Here is a 17,009-nt window from a genome sequence, read left to right on the forward strand (position 1 = left end):
GGACCAGAACCCAAAAATTATTTAATTTACAAACACACATCTCTACTTCACTCTGGTCACCTGGCTGACTTCTTCCTAAAAATATCAAAATAAATTAGGCTGCTCACAAATTTGGTCTTCTAGAAACTATAGTGTGGGCTATCCTCTATCCAGCTCTCATAATTGTGTGATATTCTTCATGTTACTTTTCTAGGAATATATGTTTTTACTTTGGGATTCCCCACTTAAAAGATAAGAAAATGAGAGGGATAGGAAAGTCACAATATATACTGCCCCTTACCCCACTCAAAAAACGGCAACTAGATTTTCTTAAATTCAATACTACACGAGTGAAATTTTGCTTGGGAACTTTGAAGTAGGAATAAATGGCTTCTAAAGTAATATATTTTATCAGAGTATCAGGGTTTGGTCATCTTTTCATAGAAAATAAGTGTTCGGAAATAATTGGCCCACATACCCGGTTCCTCCTTTTTTCCAATTGTTGTCACTTAAAAAATATTCATCAGAAAGGGGAAAATTTGTTTTGAACTGCACTTGCTGTCCCTAAAGTGCCACATCAGCTTCTTAACAACAAAGAAGACATAATTATGAGCACAAGAATCAATTAAATAGATGTATTTTTAGCTAACTCACTTTTAAAACTTAAACTATTTTTCTAGCTAACTCAAATAATTCTCTAAATATCTTATGTACATAGCTTTTTTCTTTTTTTATCTGAATGACCTGACAAAATATATTATATAGAGAAACTTTAGCTTCTCCCTAGTGTCAATGACAACATAATAAGGGAAAACATAGCAACAGAGTTTAAAAATATATTGATAATGGCACCCAGGTGTGGGCATGCACCCATAGTCCCAGCTATTCAATAGGCTGAAGTGGAAGGATCTCTTAAGCCCAGGAGTTCAAGTACAGCTTGGGCAACGTAGTGAGATATATCATCTCTTCAAAAAAAACAAAAAAGCACACTTCTGGCCAACATGGTGAAACCTCATCTCTACTAAAAATATAAAAATTAGCCAGGTATGATGGCTTACGCCTGTAATCCCAGCTACTTGGGAGGCTGAGGCAGGAGAATTGCTTGAACCCGGGTGTCGGAGGCTGCAGTGAGCCGAGATCGTGCCATTGCACTCCAGCCTGGCGACAGAGCAAGACTCCATCTAAAAAAACAACAAACAAACAAAAAAATACACAAAAAACAAACAAAAAAAAGCAAATGGCAAATAATAAACAAAAGTCTTCAAATTATAAACCAAATGACTTGAGCTTCTGCCAATTATGATAAATTATTTTGGGACTACAAATGGGTATTAAAAACTTTTTAAAAGAAGGCTAAATATAGAATCCTCTTTCAACATTTTTTTAAACATTGCCTCTAAAATCTCTTAATAGTTGTCTTCCAAATATTATCCTCTTTCCAAGGTAAAAAAGACAAAAGATAATTAGTTCCTCTGGAAATCTCTATGTTTGCCTGATTGTACTGAGCAGAAATATGCATATTTGCAGATCTGCCAAGTGCAACCCATTTTGCTGGAGAATTCCCAGTGCATTGAATCTCTGCCAAAAACATAAGCTGGGTGTTGAAAGTTCCCTTTTATCTGTCTGCAGAATTTCACTTTCTCCCTCTGCTGGCTGCCATAGATCCCCTTTACAGATATTAGGTTTAGATGTGCAATGAAACACACATTTGTTCTCTTTAAGTTTTATGATAATGAATACTTCAGTACCCCTTTCTTATAAGTATTTCTCTTTAGAGCAGCTCTCAGTAACTGGAGTTCACCATTCCCTGTGCAACTGAATAAAGCTTTTCTGTGATAGGTCCTTCCTATAAGATTTGCAACTCTTACCATTATTTAAAGAACTCAGAAGCACTTCTAAAAACTGTAAGCATTTTACAATGTTTTCTTTGCACCACTGAACAGCCCCAGCTGAGGAAAGCAAAATGAAGAGGGCCAGATTCATGCTGCGGAGGGCATGATCTTTTCTGTGAGATCAGTATTTTCAGATTTAGTTCACTGATTAGGCTAAGCTCCTATTTCTTTATATGTTTTGCCTCTAACCATGTAAACACAGACATTGGAGATCACTGTGATTCATATAAGTTTGTGGAAATTTATGCTTATTCTATTATTTATTTGTTTGCAAAATTTTAAACACTAAAGAATACGGTTGATAATAATTAACACAAATTTTACTGTTGTACCCTTCATTAATTCTATGACCATCATAGTAACTATAATAGAGAATTACTAGCATTTCTAGAATTACAATTAATGTGTATGAATTAAATGGAGAAATTGTGGGAAAGGAAGAAAAAAAATCTTTGCTTTGAAAAAAGTAAATAATGAGTGAGCTCATTAGAACTTTGTTCACTTTTATCAGATACCAATACCTTCTACACAGTCTCTGCTATACATAGACTAACCACAAAATAAGGAATTGGGTCTAGGTAGGGTACAGAAACACTCGTCACAGAGTGAATACTTTTTCCCCAAAATTCAGTTCTTTTCTTTCAAAAAAAACCCGTGCTACTTTGGTTTATTGTGTTTCCATTTTCATCTTTTTTCGTATAAGAACCAAGAAGAGTTTTAATGTAGATTATAAACCATTTTAACCCAAACAAAACAACAAAACAAAAAAATAGTAGGAAACAAAAGATAATTATTTTCTCTGGTCACAAGAACTCCATATAAAATACAGTTACAGTAATACAAGGATAAGATATCTATTAAGTTTAGATGAGAGAGAGACTAGAAATCTCCCATTTGATTTGATGGTTAGAAACACTTAATAAACGGATTAAGACGAACAAACTTAACTCTATCATTACTCCCATTTATATATGTTCTTCAGGAAAAAGAATTTCAGAAAATACCAAGCTTCAGTTATCTAAATTTAAGCAAATTATGTTACAATTATTGACCAGAACAAAGGGTGACTATTCCATCACTTCAGGAAATGGCTCAAAGATTACACCTAGTTTACACAAGTAGATGGGAAATTAACACCACTGAAGTATACAAAAGATTTTTGGCATCATATGCAAACAGAAATATACACTCATCAACAATCATGTAAATGCAAGGTATTCTATTCCCCAGTATCTAAAAAGTTTAGTCTTCGCTATTTTCTTCCAGTCGTCCCAGAGGTCCTCCTAGGCCTTGAAAACAACTTTTTTTTTTTTTTTGAGACGGAGTCTCGCTCTGTCGCCCAGGCTGGAGTGCAGTGGCCGGATCTCAGCTCACTGCAAGCTCCGCCTCCCGGGTTCACGCCATTCTCCGGCCTCAGCCTCCCGTGTAGCTGGGACTACAGGCGCCCGCCACCTCGCCCGGCTAGTTTTTTGTATTTCTTAGTAGAGACGGGGTTTCACCGTGTTAGCCAGGGTGGTCTCGATCTCCTGACCTCGTGATCCGCCCATCTCGGCCTCCCAAAGTGCTGGGATTACAGGCTTGAGCCACCGCGCCCGGCCCGAAAACAACTTTTAAAAACATGAGACAAAATTTTAAATCTGGTCCATATCATTTCATACTTAACCCTTTTAATTATTCTCATTTCCTTTTGTGATTTGCTTCTATATAACTAGAACAAGATTTCATGTGCCAGTAGGTACAGGTCTTAACATGTGGTTCAGGGATATACAACAGAATAGAAGATGGCAGGGTCACTGGCCAGACTGAGTTGCTTCAACTTCAGCAGGAAATGAGTTTTGGAATGAAAGGGCCCCCCAATCCCAATCAATGAGCCAGACTTCCAAAGCCAGGAAAACCATGGGGAGTCCTCAGCCAGCCAGAGATCTTCCTATCTGACCTCGGTATTAATAGCTTTTGGTGGCATAAGTCCCAAGAGGCCTAAGTCCTGCAGAGACAGTCCTCTAATCATTATAGTATTTAGAGGGAAGGTTGTGAGGAAGTGACTAAAAAGGAAGCAGGTTCTAAGGATATAAACCTTCATTGGACTCTCAAAGCCACTTTTTTCTCAGTGAGCCATTGTAGGTATTTGACTTGAGTAGCACTCTTTGATTTTGAAGACCAGCCCTTTTCTTGCTATGTCTCTCCCAGTCTCAACTACATCTCATCCTAGCTGTCTGTTTGTTCAGTCTGACTTCACCAGCCTATTTTAGTCTTAAAATAAAATGATCTGGATCTGAATTTTGGCTCTGCCACATTTGCTGGTGATTCGCAGTATGAGTTTGACAAGTTACTTAACCTGTATGAGCCTCCATTTCATCAAATATAAAACCAAGTTACAATATCCACCTCATTGCATTGCTAAATATTAACAATAACTCAAGTTAAACTGCCCTCTTTAATTGTCTTTATCACTCTGTTAGCAAGTTCTTCATACTCCAGTTTAACCCTCTTTTAACCATTTCTTTTTTTTTTTTTTTTTTTTTTTTTTTTTTTTTTTTTTGAGACGGAGTCTCGCTCTGTCGCCCAGGCTGGAGTGCAGTGGCCCGATCTCGGCTCACTACAAGCTCCGCCCCCCGGGTTCCCGCCATTCTCCGGCCTCAGCCTCCCGAGTAGCTGGGACTACAGGCGCCCGCCACCTCACCCAGCTAGTTTTTGTATTTTTTAGTAGAGACGGGGTTTCACCGTGTTAGCCAGGATGGTCTCGATCTCCTGACCTCGTGATCCGCCCGTCTCGGCCTCCCAAAGTGCTGGGATTACAGGCTTGAGCCACCGCGCCCGGCCTTAACCATTTCTTATTTTGGCTTTTCTACTTTATCAATACTCCTCTTTCCAACATAAAAAGTGTGGTTGAAAACTTCTATCCCATCTTTATGGATGTTTTCAGCCCTAGGCAAAGTCATACCCTAATGGAAAAGCAACATCCTGGTAACTCATACTACATGCTTTCATGGCTGTTCAAGATCAAGGCAGTTAATCCTCCCTGCTACAGTCATACATCTATCCTTTGAGGATAATGAAGAACAGTTCTACTCATGAGCTTAGTGAAGGGCTCCACATTTACGAACTTTGGTAATCCTGATCAGCAAAATTAATTAAAAGGAGGGCTTGGCTTTTCAAATCCCAGATTTGCAATATATTTAGCAGTGGTTTTTGTTGAGCTTCCTTGATAAAATTAGTATCTACTATCACTAAAATTATCAATATAAGATAAGAATTTATACTTTAGGTTAAAGTAGATACTAACCTGCCTATTTTAATTGTAAAGAAAAAAATTATCCTCAAACCACAGTTAATTTATCTTAAGAATTTCATGTTTCGCTGAAATTCAATATAGTTGTGATCACCTAGAATTGTACTTTTCAAACAATGTTTAATGGAGCCACCAGACTCAATGAGGATGTCTCCAGGGAACTTCCTGAAAGTGGGATGAGGAGGAGGGGAAAGAAGAGGGATAAGTGGGTGGGTTCCATATCCCCCATGCCCACTGCAGTCAGAATAGTTCTCTTTGTTAATGCCAGATTTTATTTTTCAAAACGGTTTTGCAACTAAAAAAAAAAAAAAAAATTTTAAGTACCTGAACTAAAAGATCCCTTCAGTCTTATAAAGAGCTCTATGCCCTCAAGTAAACACTCCTAAAAGTCACATGGGAAGCAGAAATTTAGAGTTTCTAGTTAAATGGACATATTAACCTTCTTCTAATTCAAAGTCAGCAAACTGAAGTCTTTCATCTTCAGGGCCTGTTTAACACTTTCAGTCTAACTCTACTGTCCAAAGAATGCGTAGCAGAGCAGAAAGAATGTGCCTACCTAAGGACACCTGGGTAAGGACAGCAGCCTCTCTTCAGTCATGGCAAAAAAGACATACATTTTGGAGTGCTAAAGTAATCCTTTCTTCAAGGTTAAAAAGTTTTTTGTTTAATACTTTAAGATCTAGGGTACATGTGCACAACGTGCAGGTGTGCTGGCACATGTATACATATGTAAAAAGTGTCCTTAAATTTTGCCATGAAAATGCTGTCATTAGGATACAAACCAAAACTGAGGACCTAAAAAAGAAGAGTCAAATCTTTCTTATACCTTCCCTCAAAACAGATTATCCCTGATTTCTGATTTTTAGAGAGTAATATTCGTGTACTTAATACGCTTATAAATTTAAGGAGTTTGATGATACTACAAATTCCCAGTCATCAGTACTTGCCTAATCTAATATTGATCTCTCTGTCTCTCATTCTCCACAAACAATACTTCAATCCTTGCCCTTTTCCTCAAATACTTACTAACAACTCTGGCCACATCTTCTTCACAGAGAAATTACAAACTTTTTCTTGACACCCCCTTCAGTTTTCCCTACCAAATCTACAAACCTATCTGTATCTGTACGTATCCTACAGAGATTGCCTTAGCTGTGTTGATGTGCGTGTTGTCCTTCCCACTGGCTATAGGTAATTCCCCTTCCTAGACCACCTCCTCCATCACTTCCTTCCTTTTCAGAAACCCATACCTCCAATCTCTCTCTTTTTGCACTGTTCCCATTAAAATGTAAACATGTTTAAGATTCTCTCAACCCAACTTCCCTATCCAGACGCTGGATTCTCCGCACTTTCATTTCCTGACAAAATTTTCAAAAAGCTATCTTTTTTGCTAACTGCATCCCCTTATCTCTTATTTACTCCTCAAACCACTCCGGTCTGGTTTCTGCCCCTGCTTCTCTACCGAAACTTCCCTTGCCAAAGTTACTCAGGACATTTACATGTAAAACTCCTGTTGGTTTGTTGATGCGTTTATCTTCTTTGATCTGTCAGCAACATTTGGCACTCACTACAAATCATTATTCTTCCCTTCTTTGTCAAGAAGTGGAATTGGTTCTTTTTCATACTATAATCACAGATCTTTCCTCTGAGCTTCTAAGATTCATCTATCCAACTTCTGACTTAGCTTTTATACCTGGAAGTCTCAAATGATGCAAAATGTATTGAAATATATTCATATAATAATATTAATTATATAATAAAACAGAGTAATATCCGCCCTTTTAAAAATAGCCCAAGCTGGCCAGGCACAGTGACTCATGTCTATAATCCCAGTACTGTGGGAGGCTGAGGTGGGCAGATCACTTGAGCTCAGAAGCTCACGACCAGCCTGGGCAACATTGTCAGAACCCATCTCTACAAAAAAATTAAAAATTAGTCGGGCGTGGTGGTGCATGTCTGTAGTTCCAGTTACTCAGCAGGCTGAGGTGGGAGGATCACTTGAGCCCGGACGGTGGAGGCTGCAGTGAGCCATGATTGCACTCCAGCCTGGGTGACAGAGGGAGACCCTGTCTCAAAAAACAAAACAAAAAGAAAATAGCCCAAGCTGATTAATGCTGTCTCGTTATCAACATTAATAAAATTGTCTAATTCTCCTTTAGCACTCAAAAGAATAGCCACAAAGTATAGAAAATGTATGTTAAATAACTATCATTCAAAGAGGACAAATTTTTAAGTTATTCCCCCCTCCTTTTATCTTATCTTCAATAGTACATGACCTGAATTTTGTAAGGTCTTGAGGAAATTTCTAAGCAAAATGAGAAATGCGTTAAAAATTACAATTTTATTAAAAAGCTAAGTTGATTTCTCCTCTTTTGGCATTCTCGCATATCTTCTGTTCTTGGATTAAATTATGAATCTAGTACAAAGGCACCATATATGATTTATTGCACCTGAAACATCATGGATATTTGCATGATTGTCAATGTTAATGATGTCATACAACTCATCTAATAGTTCACCAGGTAATTTTTTCCTCTGTAACCAAATGAGATGATTTTCACAATATTTAATAGATTCCTTCTAGAAAAGAAACGTATTCTTCTAGATGAGATTCATGACTTAAAAATACAAGCAGATTTCCCCAAATCGTGTATACAATATAGATAGACTAATAATTTTTACATTCTATCATGTAAGTCTAATATTTTCTTCTTCCCTCCTTCCCCTTTATTTAAATGTAGAATCTGGAGAATTCTCCATATGGATGCAATCTGTTTGAATTATTTAGAATCAAATTACTTTATTGACAAGCTTATAGCAATCAATTTTATAAGTAATTATGAAGATAATGTTCTGATCACAGAAAACAAGTTCATAAGTTCTTAGAGAAAATAGATGACTTTGGTGAACAAATCTCAATGTGTTTATTATGTCTATTTATTCAGATTTCTTTCCTCCACCTCCCTTTTCCCAGCAACGAATATCTTGAGGAAGAGACAATCAATCTATTTACCTTTTCATTCCCAAATAATACCAATGATAATTGCCTAGACTACAGAAAGAAAAGTCTTACAGTATATTACATTTCTTATAATTACAAAATTGTTAATGCTATAACATCTTTAAATCTGTTTTCATAAAAATTGTTTTTACCAAAATAGTACTTAGTTACATGCTAACCTCCGTGTCTTTTTATAAGATTCTTTTAAAGTAATATTTAAAATACCAGAAGTACCTTTTGCAACATGGTGGTCATTTGAAATATCAATTCTTCATGTCTCTTTTCATTACTTACCTAAAAGGATAAAAAAGAGAAAATATTAGAAGTTTGAAACCATTTCAATTTATCATTAAGAACAGTTTCTATATTTCAAATCAAAATAAGTTTGTAGCAGGCACTGATAGAGTTCTTCATTTTAAAAAGTCACTATTATAAATGCAAAAGAGCAAAGCAAAAATATTTGAACATTTCAAGAGTTCAGTAAAGTAACCAAAACAGAATGTGATAAAAGATGAAAAATAGCCTATTAATATGTAAGAGAAATAGATTTTTTAAAACATGAGAATGTCCATTCAATCATAAGTAGATTCATAAGAATCTTGAGTGACCATGTTTACTTTCAGAGTCTGTCTAAATGCATGAAAAAGCATTGCCTGAAATTGCTGACCAAAGAGTATTAAATTGAATAAGCATTCCCTAACAGTCAATGACAAAAACTAAGAAATGACAGACACGTGTGGCCTGTCCCTTCTTCTTCCTTTTATAACTGCCATTTGTTAAACATCTACAATATGTCAGCAGCTACACTAGCCATCTCATATATCGTATCTATTTATCCTTCATGACAAATCATAAAATAGGAATTACTAAGTCTCCTTTACAGGTAAGAAAAACTAAACATCATAAAGTTTACATGACTTGACCAGCATTGCAAATGCCAGGGCCAGGATATATCCATCTCTAAAGTCTTCTTTTTTATTACATTTTGCTGCTTCCTTTCAAAAGATTTGGTTTATTTACATGTTACATAATATCAAGAGATTGGACAAGTTTTTAATGCCAAAATCTTGTTATATTACATCAGGTTATGCTAACTGCTCGCATTATTGTAGCACAATATATCAGACTTTCATAAGATTTGATTTCACCTCTAGTATCATTAAGCCACTAACATATGGCCATGCTTCTATTTTATTTTCTCTTATTCTTCAAAGCATATTGGAACTTTAACAGCCATTCACTGACATTCAAGCCCATGAATGGTTATGGTTATGAAAACATGAAAGATTCAAATACTAAGTGTTAGAAATGATCCAATGGCTTAGGATCCCTGGACCAATTACAGCAGAATCACTAAGCGTGCTTTTTCAGAAATCTCAGTGTTGAGTCGCACGTCAGTATACTTTTTAAAGACTACACTTTCTACAAACTCTCCAAGATGATCCCTCTGCATATTAAAGCATAGGAAAATATGTCAAGAATCACTGCCTTATACCAGTGGTTCCTAGACCAGCAGAATGAGCATCACGTGGAAACTCGTTAGAGATGCAAATTCTCAGGCCCCCCTCCACCTTCCAACAAGAAACTGGAAGTGGGGCCCAATACTATGTGTTTTAACAAGCCTTCCAGATAATTTTGATGCAGTTGGAAGTTTGAGGACCATAGCCCAATGTGAAACAATCCTGGATTTTCTTGGCCAGAGGGTTTTCACTATCTCACTTGTGAACTATTAATATTTAGAACTATTATGATGGAGTCAAGGAAGTGTCATTCTTCAGTTTCCAGGAGGCTCTCTGAACTCCCGGGAATAGCCATCTGGCACATACCATGTTCAATGCCCCCAGTCCTCTTTCTTCCCCTTATCTTACTTGATCTACTCTTTGTCTAGATTAAAATATTATAGTTTCAACAGATATGGTGTCCACATTCACATAAACCTTAATAGGAGCTATTAAAATTATAAACACGTATTCAGACACTGAAATCACAACCACCATTTTTAAATTTCCTTGGAATTGTGTATGTAACGACAGTTATCAGATGGGTACCATAATACTTCTTTGAAGAAAAATCTTCCCATAGTTCACTTTGTTGTTTTTTTTTTTTTGAGACGGAGTCTCGCTCTGTTGCCCAGGCTGGAGTGCAGTGGCCAGATCTCAGCTCACTAGCTCACTGCAAGCTCCGCCTCCCGGGTTTACGCCATTCTCCTGCCTCAGCCTCCCGAGTAGCTGGGACCACAGGCGCCCGCCACCTCGCCCGGCTAGTTTTTTGTATTTTTTAGTAGAGACGGGGTTTCACCGTGTTAGCCAGGATGGTCTCGATCTCCTGACCTCGTGATCCGCCCGTCTCGGCCTCCCAAAGTGCTGGGATTACAGGCTTGAGCCACCGCGCCCGGCCTCCCATAGTTCACTTTGTATGTGGTGAACAATCCTCTCTGTGTCTTAGTACAAATTCAGAAAGGACAACATTTAAGCATTCATAAGAACTTTCTATGAAAAAGACTAATCAAGGCCGGGCGCGGTGGCTCAAGCCTGTAATCCCAGCACTTTGGGAGGCCGAGACGGGCGGATCACGAGGTCAGAAGATCGAGACCATCCTGGCTAACACGGCGAAACCCCGTCTCTACTAAAAAATACAAAAACCTAGCCGGGCAAGGTGGCAGGCGCCTGTAGTCCCAGCTACTCGGGAGGCTGAGGCAGGAGAATGGCGTAAACCCGGGAGGCGGAGCTTGCAGTGAGCTGAGATCCGGCCACTGCACTCCAGCCTGGGTGACACAGTGAGACTCCGTCTCAAAAAAATTTACAAAAAAAAAATAAAAAATTAAAAGAAAAAGACTAATCAAATTGAAATAAGAACATAACCTCCAGGTGTCAAAAGAATAAAACAGGTTCACAAAAACCTGGCCCAATTAAAGTCCAAGGCATATAGACAGTAACATCACAGAATATTAATTGTGGACCAAGTTGCTTTCCAGCTCTTATATTAGTGAATGCGCTAACAGGAACCTGATTCAACATCTCACACAACAGTGTGGAACATAGGAAAATCAATGTTGTGCACGGCATGCTGAGCAAAGTGTTCCATCTGACATTTAGAACTGGTTGCACTCAGCTACTTTTAATTTTAGTCCCAATTTCAAGAGACTGCCAAAGACACAAAGCTACTGCTTAAAGTCCTTGCTTCCAGCTCCCATTGGGCTGATCTGTAGAGCCTTTGAATACTCAGTTCCACTGACAGAACACACATTATTTCCTTTTGAAACTGAAAAACCAGTTCCTGGGCTTTTGCATACATGTTTATTCTTCTCCAAGAAACTCAAGAGCGATTTAAGTGCTCTCCTCTTCACTGTGAGTCTGTAACTCTTCTCTCTTAATGATGCAGTGTCTTATGCTTAGCTCAGTTTAAAATGCACTTTCCTGGCTGCCTTCAGATTCACAATTCAATTTGATTCTCCTGGCCTCTGGCTGTTGAATAACTTTCGATGGTGAAATATATTACATCTCTTTTTCTTCTTCTTCTTCTTCTTTTTTTTTTTTTTTTTTTTTTGAGACGGAGTCTCACTCTGTCACCCAGGCTGGAGTGCAGTGGCATGATCTTGGCTCACTACAACCTCTGCCTCCTGGGTTTAAGCGATTCTCCTGCCTCAGCCTCCTTCCTGAGTAGCTGGGATTACAGGCACACACCACCATGCCCAGCTAATTTTTGTATTTTTAGTAGAGATGGAGTTTCACCATGTTGGTCAGGCTGGTCTCAAACTCCCGACCTCATGATCTGCCTGCCTCAGCCTCCCAAAGTGCTGGGATTACAGGCATGAGCCACCGTGCCTGGCCTTTTTCTTCTTTTAAGGCAGATTTTGCTTTGAGGTTGCAAAGAAACAACACTGAAAACCATTTGTAACAAAAAATTAACTAGATACTTTCAGCATCAGTTTATCAGCATCTCTTTCCTCCCAAACTTTATAAAAAACTTCCTATAAAGATGAAGACTCACTAATTTTAACCCAGTACTTTTTTCTCCTAACTTTAACAAGCACTAAGATACTAAATAATAGATAACGTTGCTTTCCCTCATATTCTAGCCATTTTCTGGAATGTATGCTTCCATTTATACCTTATAGTTACCCAATTACAACTGCTAAAAACTCATATCTGAATAATTGAATGAATAGTTAGATGGCTGTTGAAATCCCAGGGGCTAAATGTGGTCACTCTAATACTCAAAAAAAATGACTCCCTACAAAAAGGCATGCAATGCTAACAGTGTATAAGGCATTATATAGGTGCCTTCCAATCTAGTTGGAGATGACATAATGAAACCAAAAAAGTTAATAATAAAAACTTATAACTTATAGTGCGTTCCCAAGTACCAAAAATTATATTGACTACATACATTATCTCAACTGGTATTCAAAACAACTTCATGAAAACCCTCCTATTATCTACATTCTGCAGACAAGGAAAGTGAGGCTCTTGCCCAACACCATATTGCTAATCAATGGCAGGAATGAAAACCAAATCTAGATTTTCCTGCTTCAAGAAGCCTTGGTCTTATCTGTAATTGGTTTTATAAATCAAGCAATGTAAATTAGAAGGCATATTGGTGGGTCAGGCATTAAAGGGCTTGGTGGAGGGTAGTCTTCACAGAGGTGATGAAACTTAAGCTGAGTTTTGACATAATTAAGAGGACAGAATAGAAATAGAAATTGGGGGAAGGAGAAAGATGGAAAGAGGGAGACTTGAAGGAAGGTGTTAAGTGGGGTTAATATTGGCTTAAGCAAATGTACAAAGCAGGATTTCTCACGGTAAGTTCAAATAGTGAACATTGTACCCAATAGATAAACTTTAACCCCCTCCCCCTTGTTCCCCCTCCCCCGCTTTTGAAGTCCCCAGTGTCTGTCAGGAAATACATTATTTATGCAGATCATCACTTACCATCTTTGACATAAATCATACTCCCCATATGTGAACATTAAATAATGCTTCATCATAACCAAAAGCAATGTACAGACCATGTATGGATCCTAATCTGAACAAACCAATTGAAAAAAAAGGCAGGTTTGAGATAAGAGATAATCAGGGAGATACGGGTATTAGATATTTGATACTAAACTATCTTAAAGAGGTGTAATAATGGCATGGTGGATATGGTTTTTTTAAATGTCTTGCTAGTTAGAGGCATAATAAATTATTTACAGGTAAAATGACATAATGTCTGGTGTTCACTTTAAAATGCTCTGGAAAAATGAAACCAAAAAAATGTGGGGTGGAAGATAGATGGAACAAAATCAGTAAAATGATGACAATTTTTGAAGCTAAGTGGATACATGAGATTCCTTATATTATTCTCCTTACTTTGGTCCACATTTGAAATTTTCCACAAAAGACTTTTTTTTTTTTTTTTTTTTTTTTGAGACGGAGTCTCGCTCTGTCACCCAGGCTGGAGTGCAGTGGCCGGATCTCAGCTCACTGCAAGCTCCGCCTCCCGGGTTTACGCCATTCTCCTGCCTCAGCCTCCCGAGTAGCTGGGACTACAGGCGCCCGCCACCTCGCCCGGCTAAGTTTTTGTATTTTTAGTAGAGACGGGGTTTCACTGTGTTAGCCAGGATGGTCTCGATCTCCTGACCTCGTGATCCGCCCGTCTCGGCCTCCCAAAGTGCTGGGATTACAGGCTTGAGCCACCGCGCCCGGCCCACAAAAGACTTTTTTAAGAGCCTCATGAAATGTGGCCAGTAAGACAAAAACACCACCAAAATTTTGGTCTATACAGAGAGATGACCCCTCAAAATAGCTATATCATTCATTCATTCATTCATTCACGCTGTGGTTTTTGAGTCTACAGTGTGCAGGGCGTTGTTCAAAGGTGAATGAGACACTGTTCCTGCACTCACAGATCTTATAATCATATAGGGGATGCAGGATGGAAAACTAATGACAGCAATCCAGAGTCATCATGGTGAGCAGATATGGACAAAGGACGTGATTAAGTTTAATATTTAGAAAACTTGCTCTGGCTACAGGGATGGATTGATGAAAAGCAGAGAAAATGAAGATGGGAAACTAAGACACTACCACTGAAACTGAAAAAGATGTGATGGATATTAGAAATGCAGAAGAAGTAATTTAATTCTCGTACTACTTATAATTTATTTCTAGTATTCATAAAATAGTTCAGGCTATTAGGTACCTACGTTATACCCAATCCTACAGAGAAAACCTTGTTTAGAATCCTCTCATCTATGCTAATGGCTAAGAAAATGGTGTTTTTATGGGGCCAGAGAGAGAAAAAAGAAGAAATTGTATATGCATGTTCATCTTAGTAATAATGTAAATAGCAACTAACAAAATGAGAAAATTATAAATAGTTTAAAATTATTTTGGATGTTACTAAGAAAATATGTAAATACACAAATTTAAGCAACCAGTTTAATTGAAAGGGAGCTCCTTTTTTCTGAGCTCCAACATGTGGCATTTGGAATCCTAATTACTAAGGTCACCTCTGTATTCTGTTAAAGAAATTATTTTCCTAACTTTCACTACAATTAAAATATGCATAAAGATATTCAAGTCTTTGTACTATTGCTTTCACTCATTTTTAAATAAAAACAATGAGATTACACCCACAGGAAAGTCTTCACAACCCCCATCAACCTGGATAGAGTTGAGCTAGGAAGCAGCACACAAGGGTTAGGAAATGCCTTTCCCTTCCCTAAGTGAGGTATTAGAAATGCTGAAAATACCCTCGATGGTGGTCATTTCTTTCAGTGTCTCTCAGTTGGAATGAAATATCTGAACTGGCAGTTGTGGATCAGTGTCTGTAGGGCAACAATTTCATCATGGAGCTGACACATCCCAGAGAAAAACACCATCCTCTGCTTCCTCCTCTTTTATCTCCTGGTGTGTCAACTACAAAAAAAAATTCTTTCTCTTGGAAAAAGGGCTGACTAAGTCATGAGCTAGTTATTTAGGTCTATGTTCATTAGACAGGAGAAAGAAGAAAATGAACTGTTTCATTTGTTTTTATTATTTTCAAGGTCTTTTTCTTGAGTTAGTTTTAAATTAATTTCCAAATATGGAATCTAGAATTTTTATTTGAAAGAATAGTCAACACTGGTTTAAAAATGGTTGGCTTCAGTGGAGAAACCTTATAAACACTGTGTCAGCCAAGTGACCAGAGTTCACAACAATAGCACTGTCATGTTCACAGTGCTACTCTTGATATAATGTGATGAAAACAGCACTTTATTCTGTGATCAAAACATGTAATCTATGAGAAAATCATAGACAAATTTCAATAAAAGGATATCCCACAATGTACTTAACCAGTACTCCTCAAAACTGTCAAGAGCGTAAAAAACAAAGAAAGCCTATGAAGCTGTTACAGACAAGAGGAGACTAACAAGACACAGCTATATAAATGTGGTATCCTAGAAGAGAAAAGGGGCATTTGGTTAAAAACTTTAAAAATCTCAATAAATTATGGACTTTACTTAATAATAACACAATAACTTTATTTAATAATAATTTGTTATTAATTACAATAAATATACCATGCTAATATAAAATGTTAACAAAGAAGAAATTAAGGAGAGAGGATAATCCCATAACTCTGTACCATTCACTCAATTTTTCTATGAATGTACAGATGTTCTAAAAAGTAGTCTATTAATAAAATAAAGATGGTTGGCTTCTCCTTTGATAAAATGTCAAAATATTTTCTCACCTTTTTGATTTATAGTTTATGTCCTATAAATTAATATTGATTTGATAGCAAATCTGTTTTTTTGAGATATTTGAGAAGAATATGCATATTTTCTTCACTACCACAAAATAGATCTCCCAGCCTCAAAAAGGAAATATACAGGAAACTAGTTCTTATTATTCTTGGAAATAACGGGAAGAAAAAGCTCTTCCAGAGACAAGAGTGCTGACACCTTCTGGAGAGGCATTCTGCCGCTGCTAGCTGAAACGGTGAGCAAGGGGAATTGCAACGCCTTGGTATCTCAGGTCCTAAACAGATGTTCAAGCCACTGACCAAGCAGATGCACAGCATGGAGAGCTGAGCATCCATCTGGCCTCCCCCATAAAAAGACTGACCATCATCAGTGCATGGATATTTCTAGGGCTAGAAAGATCCTTAAGAGATGATCTGTTTTAATCCCTTCATTTTCACAGATGAGGAAATTTTAATGGCCAACTAATTTCTGATTGGCAATCCTCTTACTACCCTTAAGACATGTGAAAAATAAAGAGGCTGATCCTAAGAGGTTAAAGAAAATCAGTTGCTTTTCTTCATAACGATGTATGCAAATAACTTCTGCTTGAGACAGATGATGTTTTCCATTTGAACTCCTATTGTGGAGAAGGGGAAAATGAAAAAAGTAACAAGGATGAAGACATGAACAAGAGGCATTGAACAAAGAAACAGAATATTGGCAAACTGGGTCAAAGAACCCCAGGCTCCCGGGAAAACCCAGGAGAGAGAAACTACTCCTGTCATGGGGGACCGGAAGCTATAGCTATGCCAGGTGTTTGAAGAGAGGCATGGTTTTAGTTTTGCCTGAATGAAAATGTAAAGAATTGGCCACTTCCTCAGTAACCAGTTATCAGAGAAAGTCAGAGAGAGAGTTTCTCTAACCTCGGCTGTAAGAGAAATATGACTTGTCAGATCACCAGCTGTAAAAAAAGCAGAGGGGAGAGTGTGCCAGGCAAAGAAAATGCAAAAAACAAATTCATGATTGAGGAGTTATCGTCCCCTTTCATAGAGAGGCTTCACTTTAATTGGCGTATCTATATGTAGTTCACATGTTGAGCATCCTCACACTGGAGCTAAGTGGTTTGGTCTTTAAATA

General features: G+C 37.7%; 1 protein-coding gene across 18 annotated transcripts in view; it reads right to left on the reverse strand.

The window, feature by feature from the left end:
* ANK2 (ankyrin 2) overlaps positions 1–17,009 on the reverse strand; it is a 584,559-nt gene that overhangs the window by 484,947 nt on the left and 82,603 nt on the right. For all 18 annotated transcript variants that reach the window (XM_031664041.1, XM_031664034.1, XM_009207442.3 and 15 more), the window contains exon 2: positions 8,396–8,455. In XM_031664041.1, coding sequence (XP_031519901.1) covers positions 8,396–8,416 — 21 coding nt within the window. In that variant the 5' untranslated portion in view covers positions 8,417–8,455. The remainder of the gene's footprint in view (positions 1–8,395; positions 8,456–17,009) is intronic.

This window comes from Papio anubis, chromosome 3 (genome assembly GCF_008728515.1).
Source record: "Papio anubis isolate 15944 chromosome 3, Panubis1.0, whole genome shotgun sequence".
Lineage (NCBI taxonomy): Eukaryota > Metazoa > Chordata > Mammalia > Primates > Cercopithecidae > Papio > Papio anubis.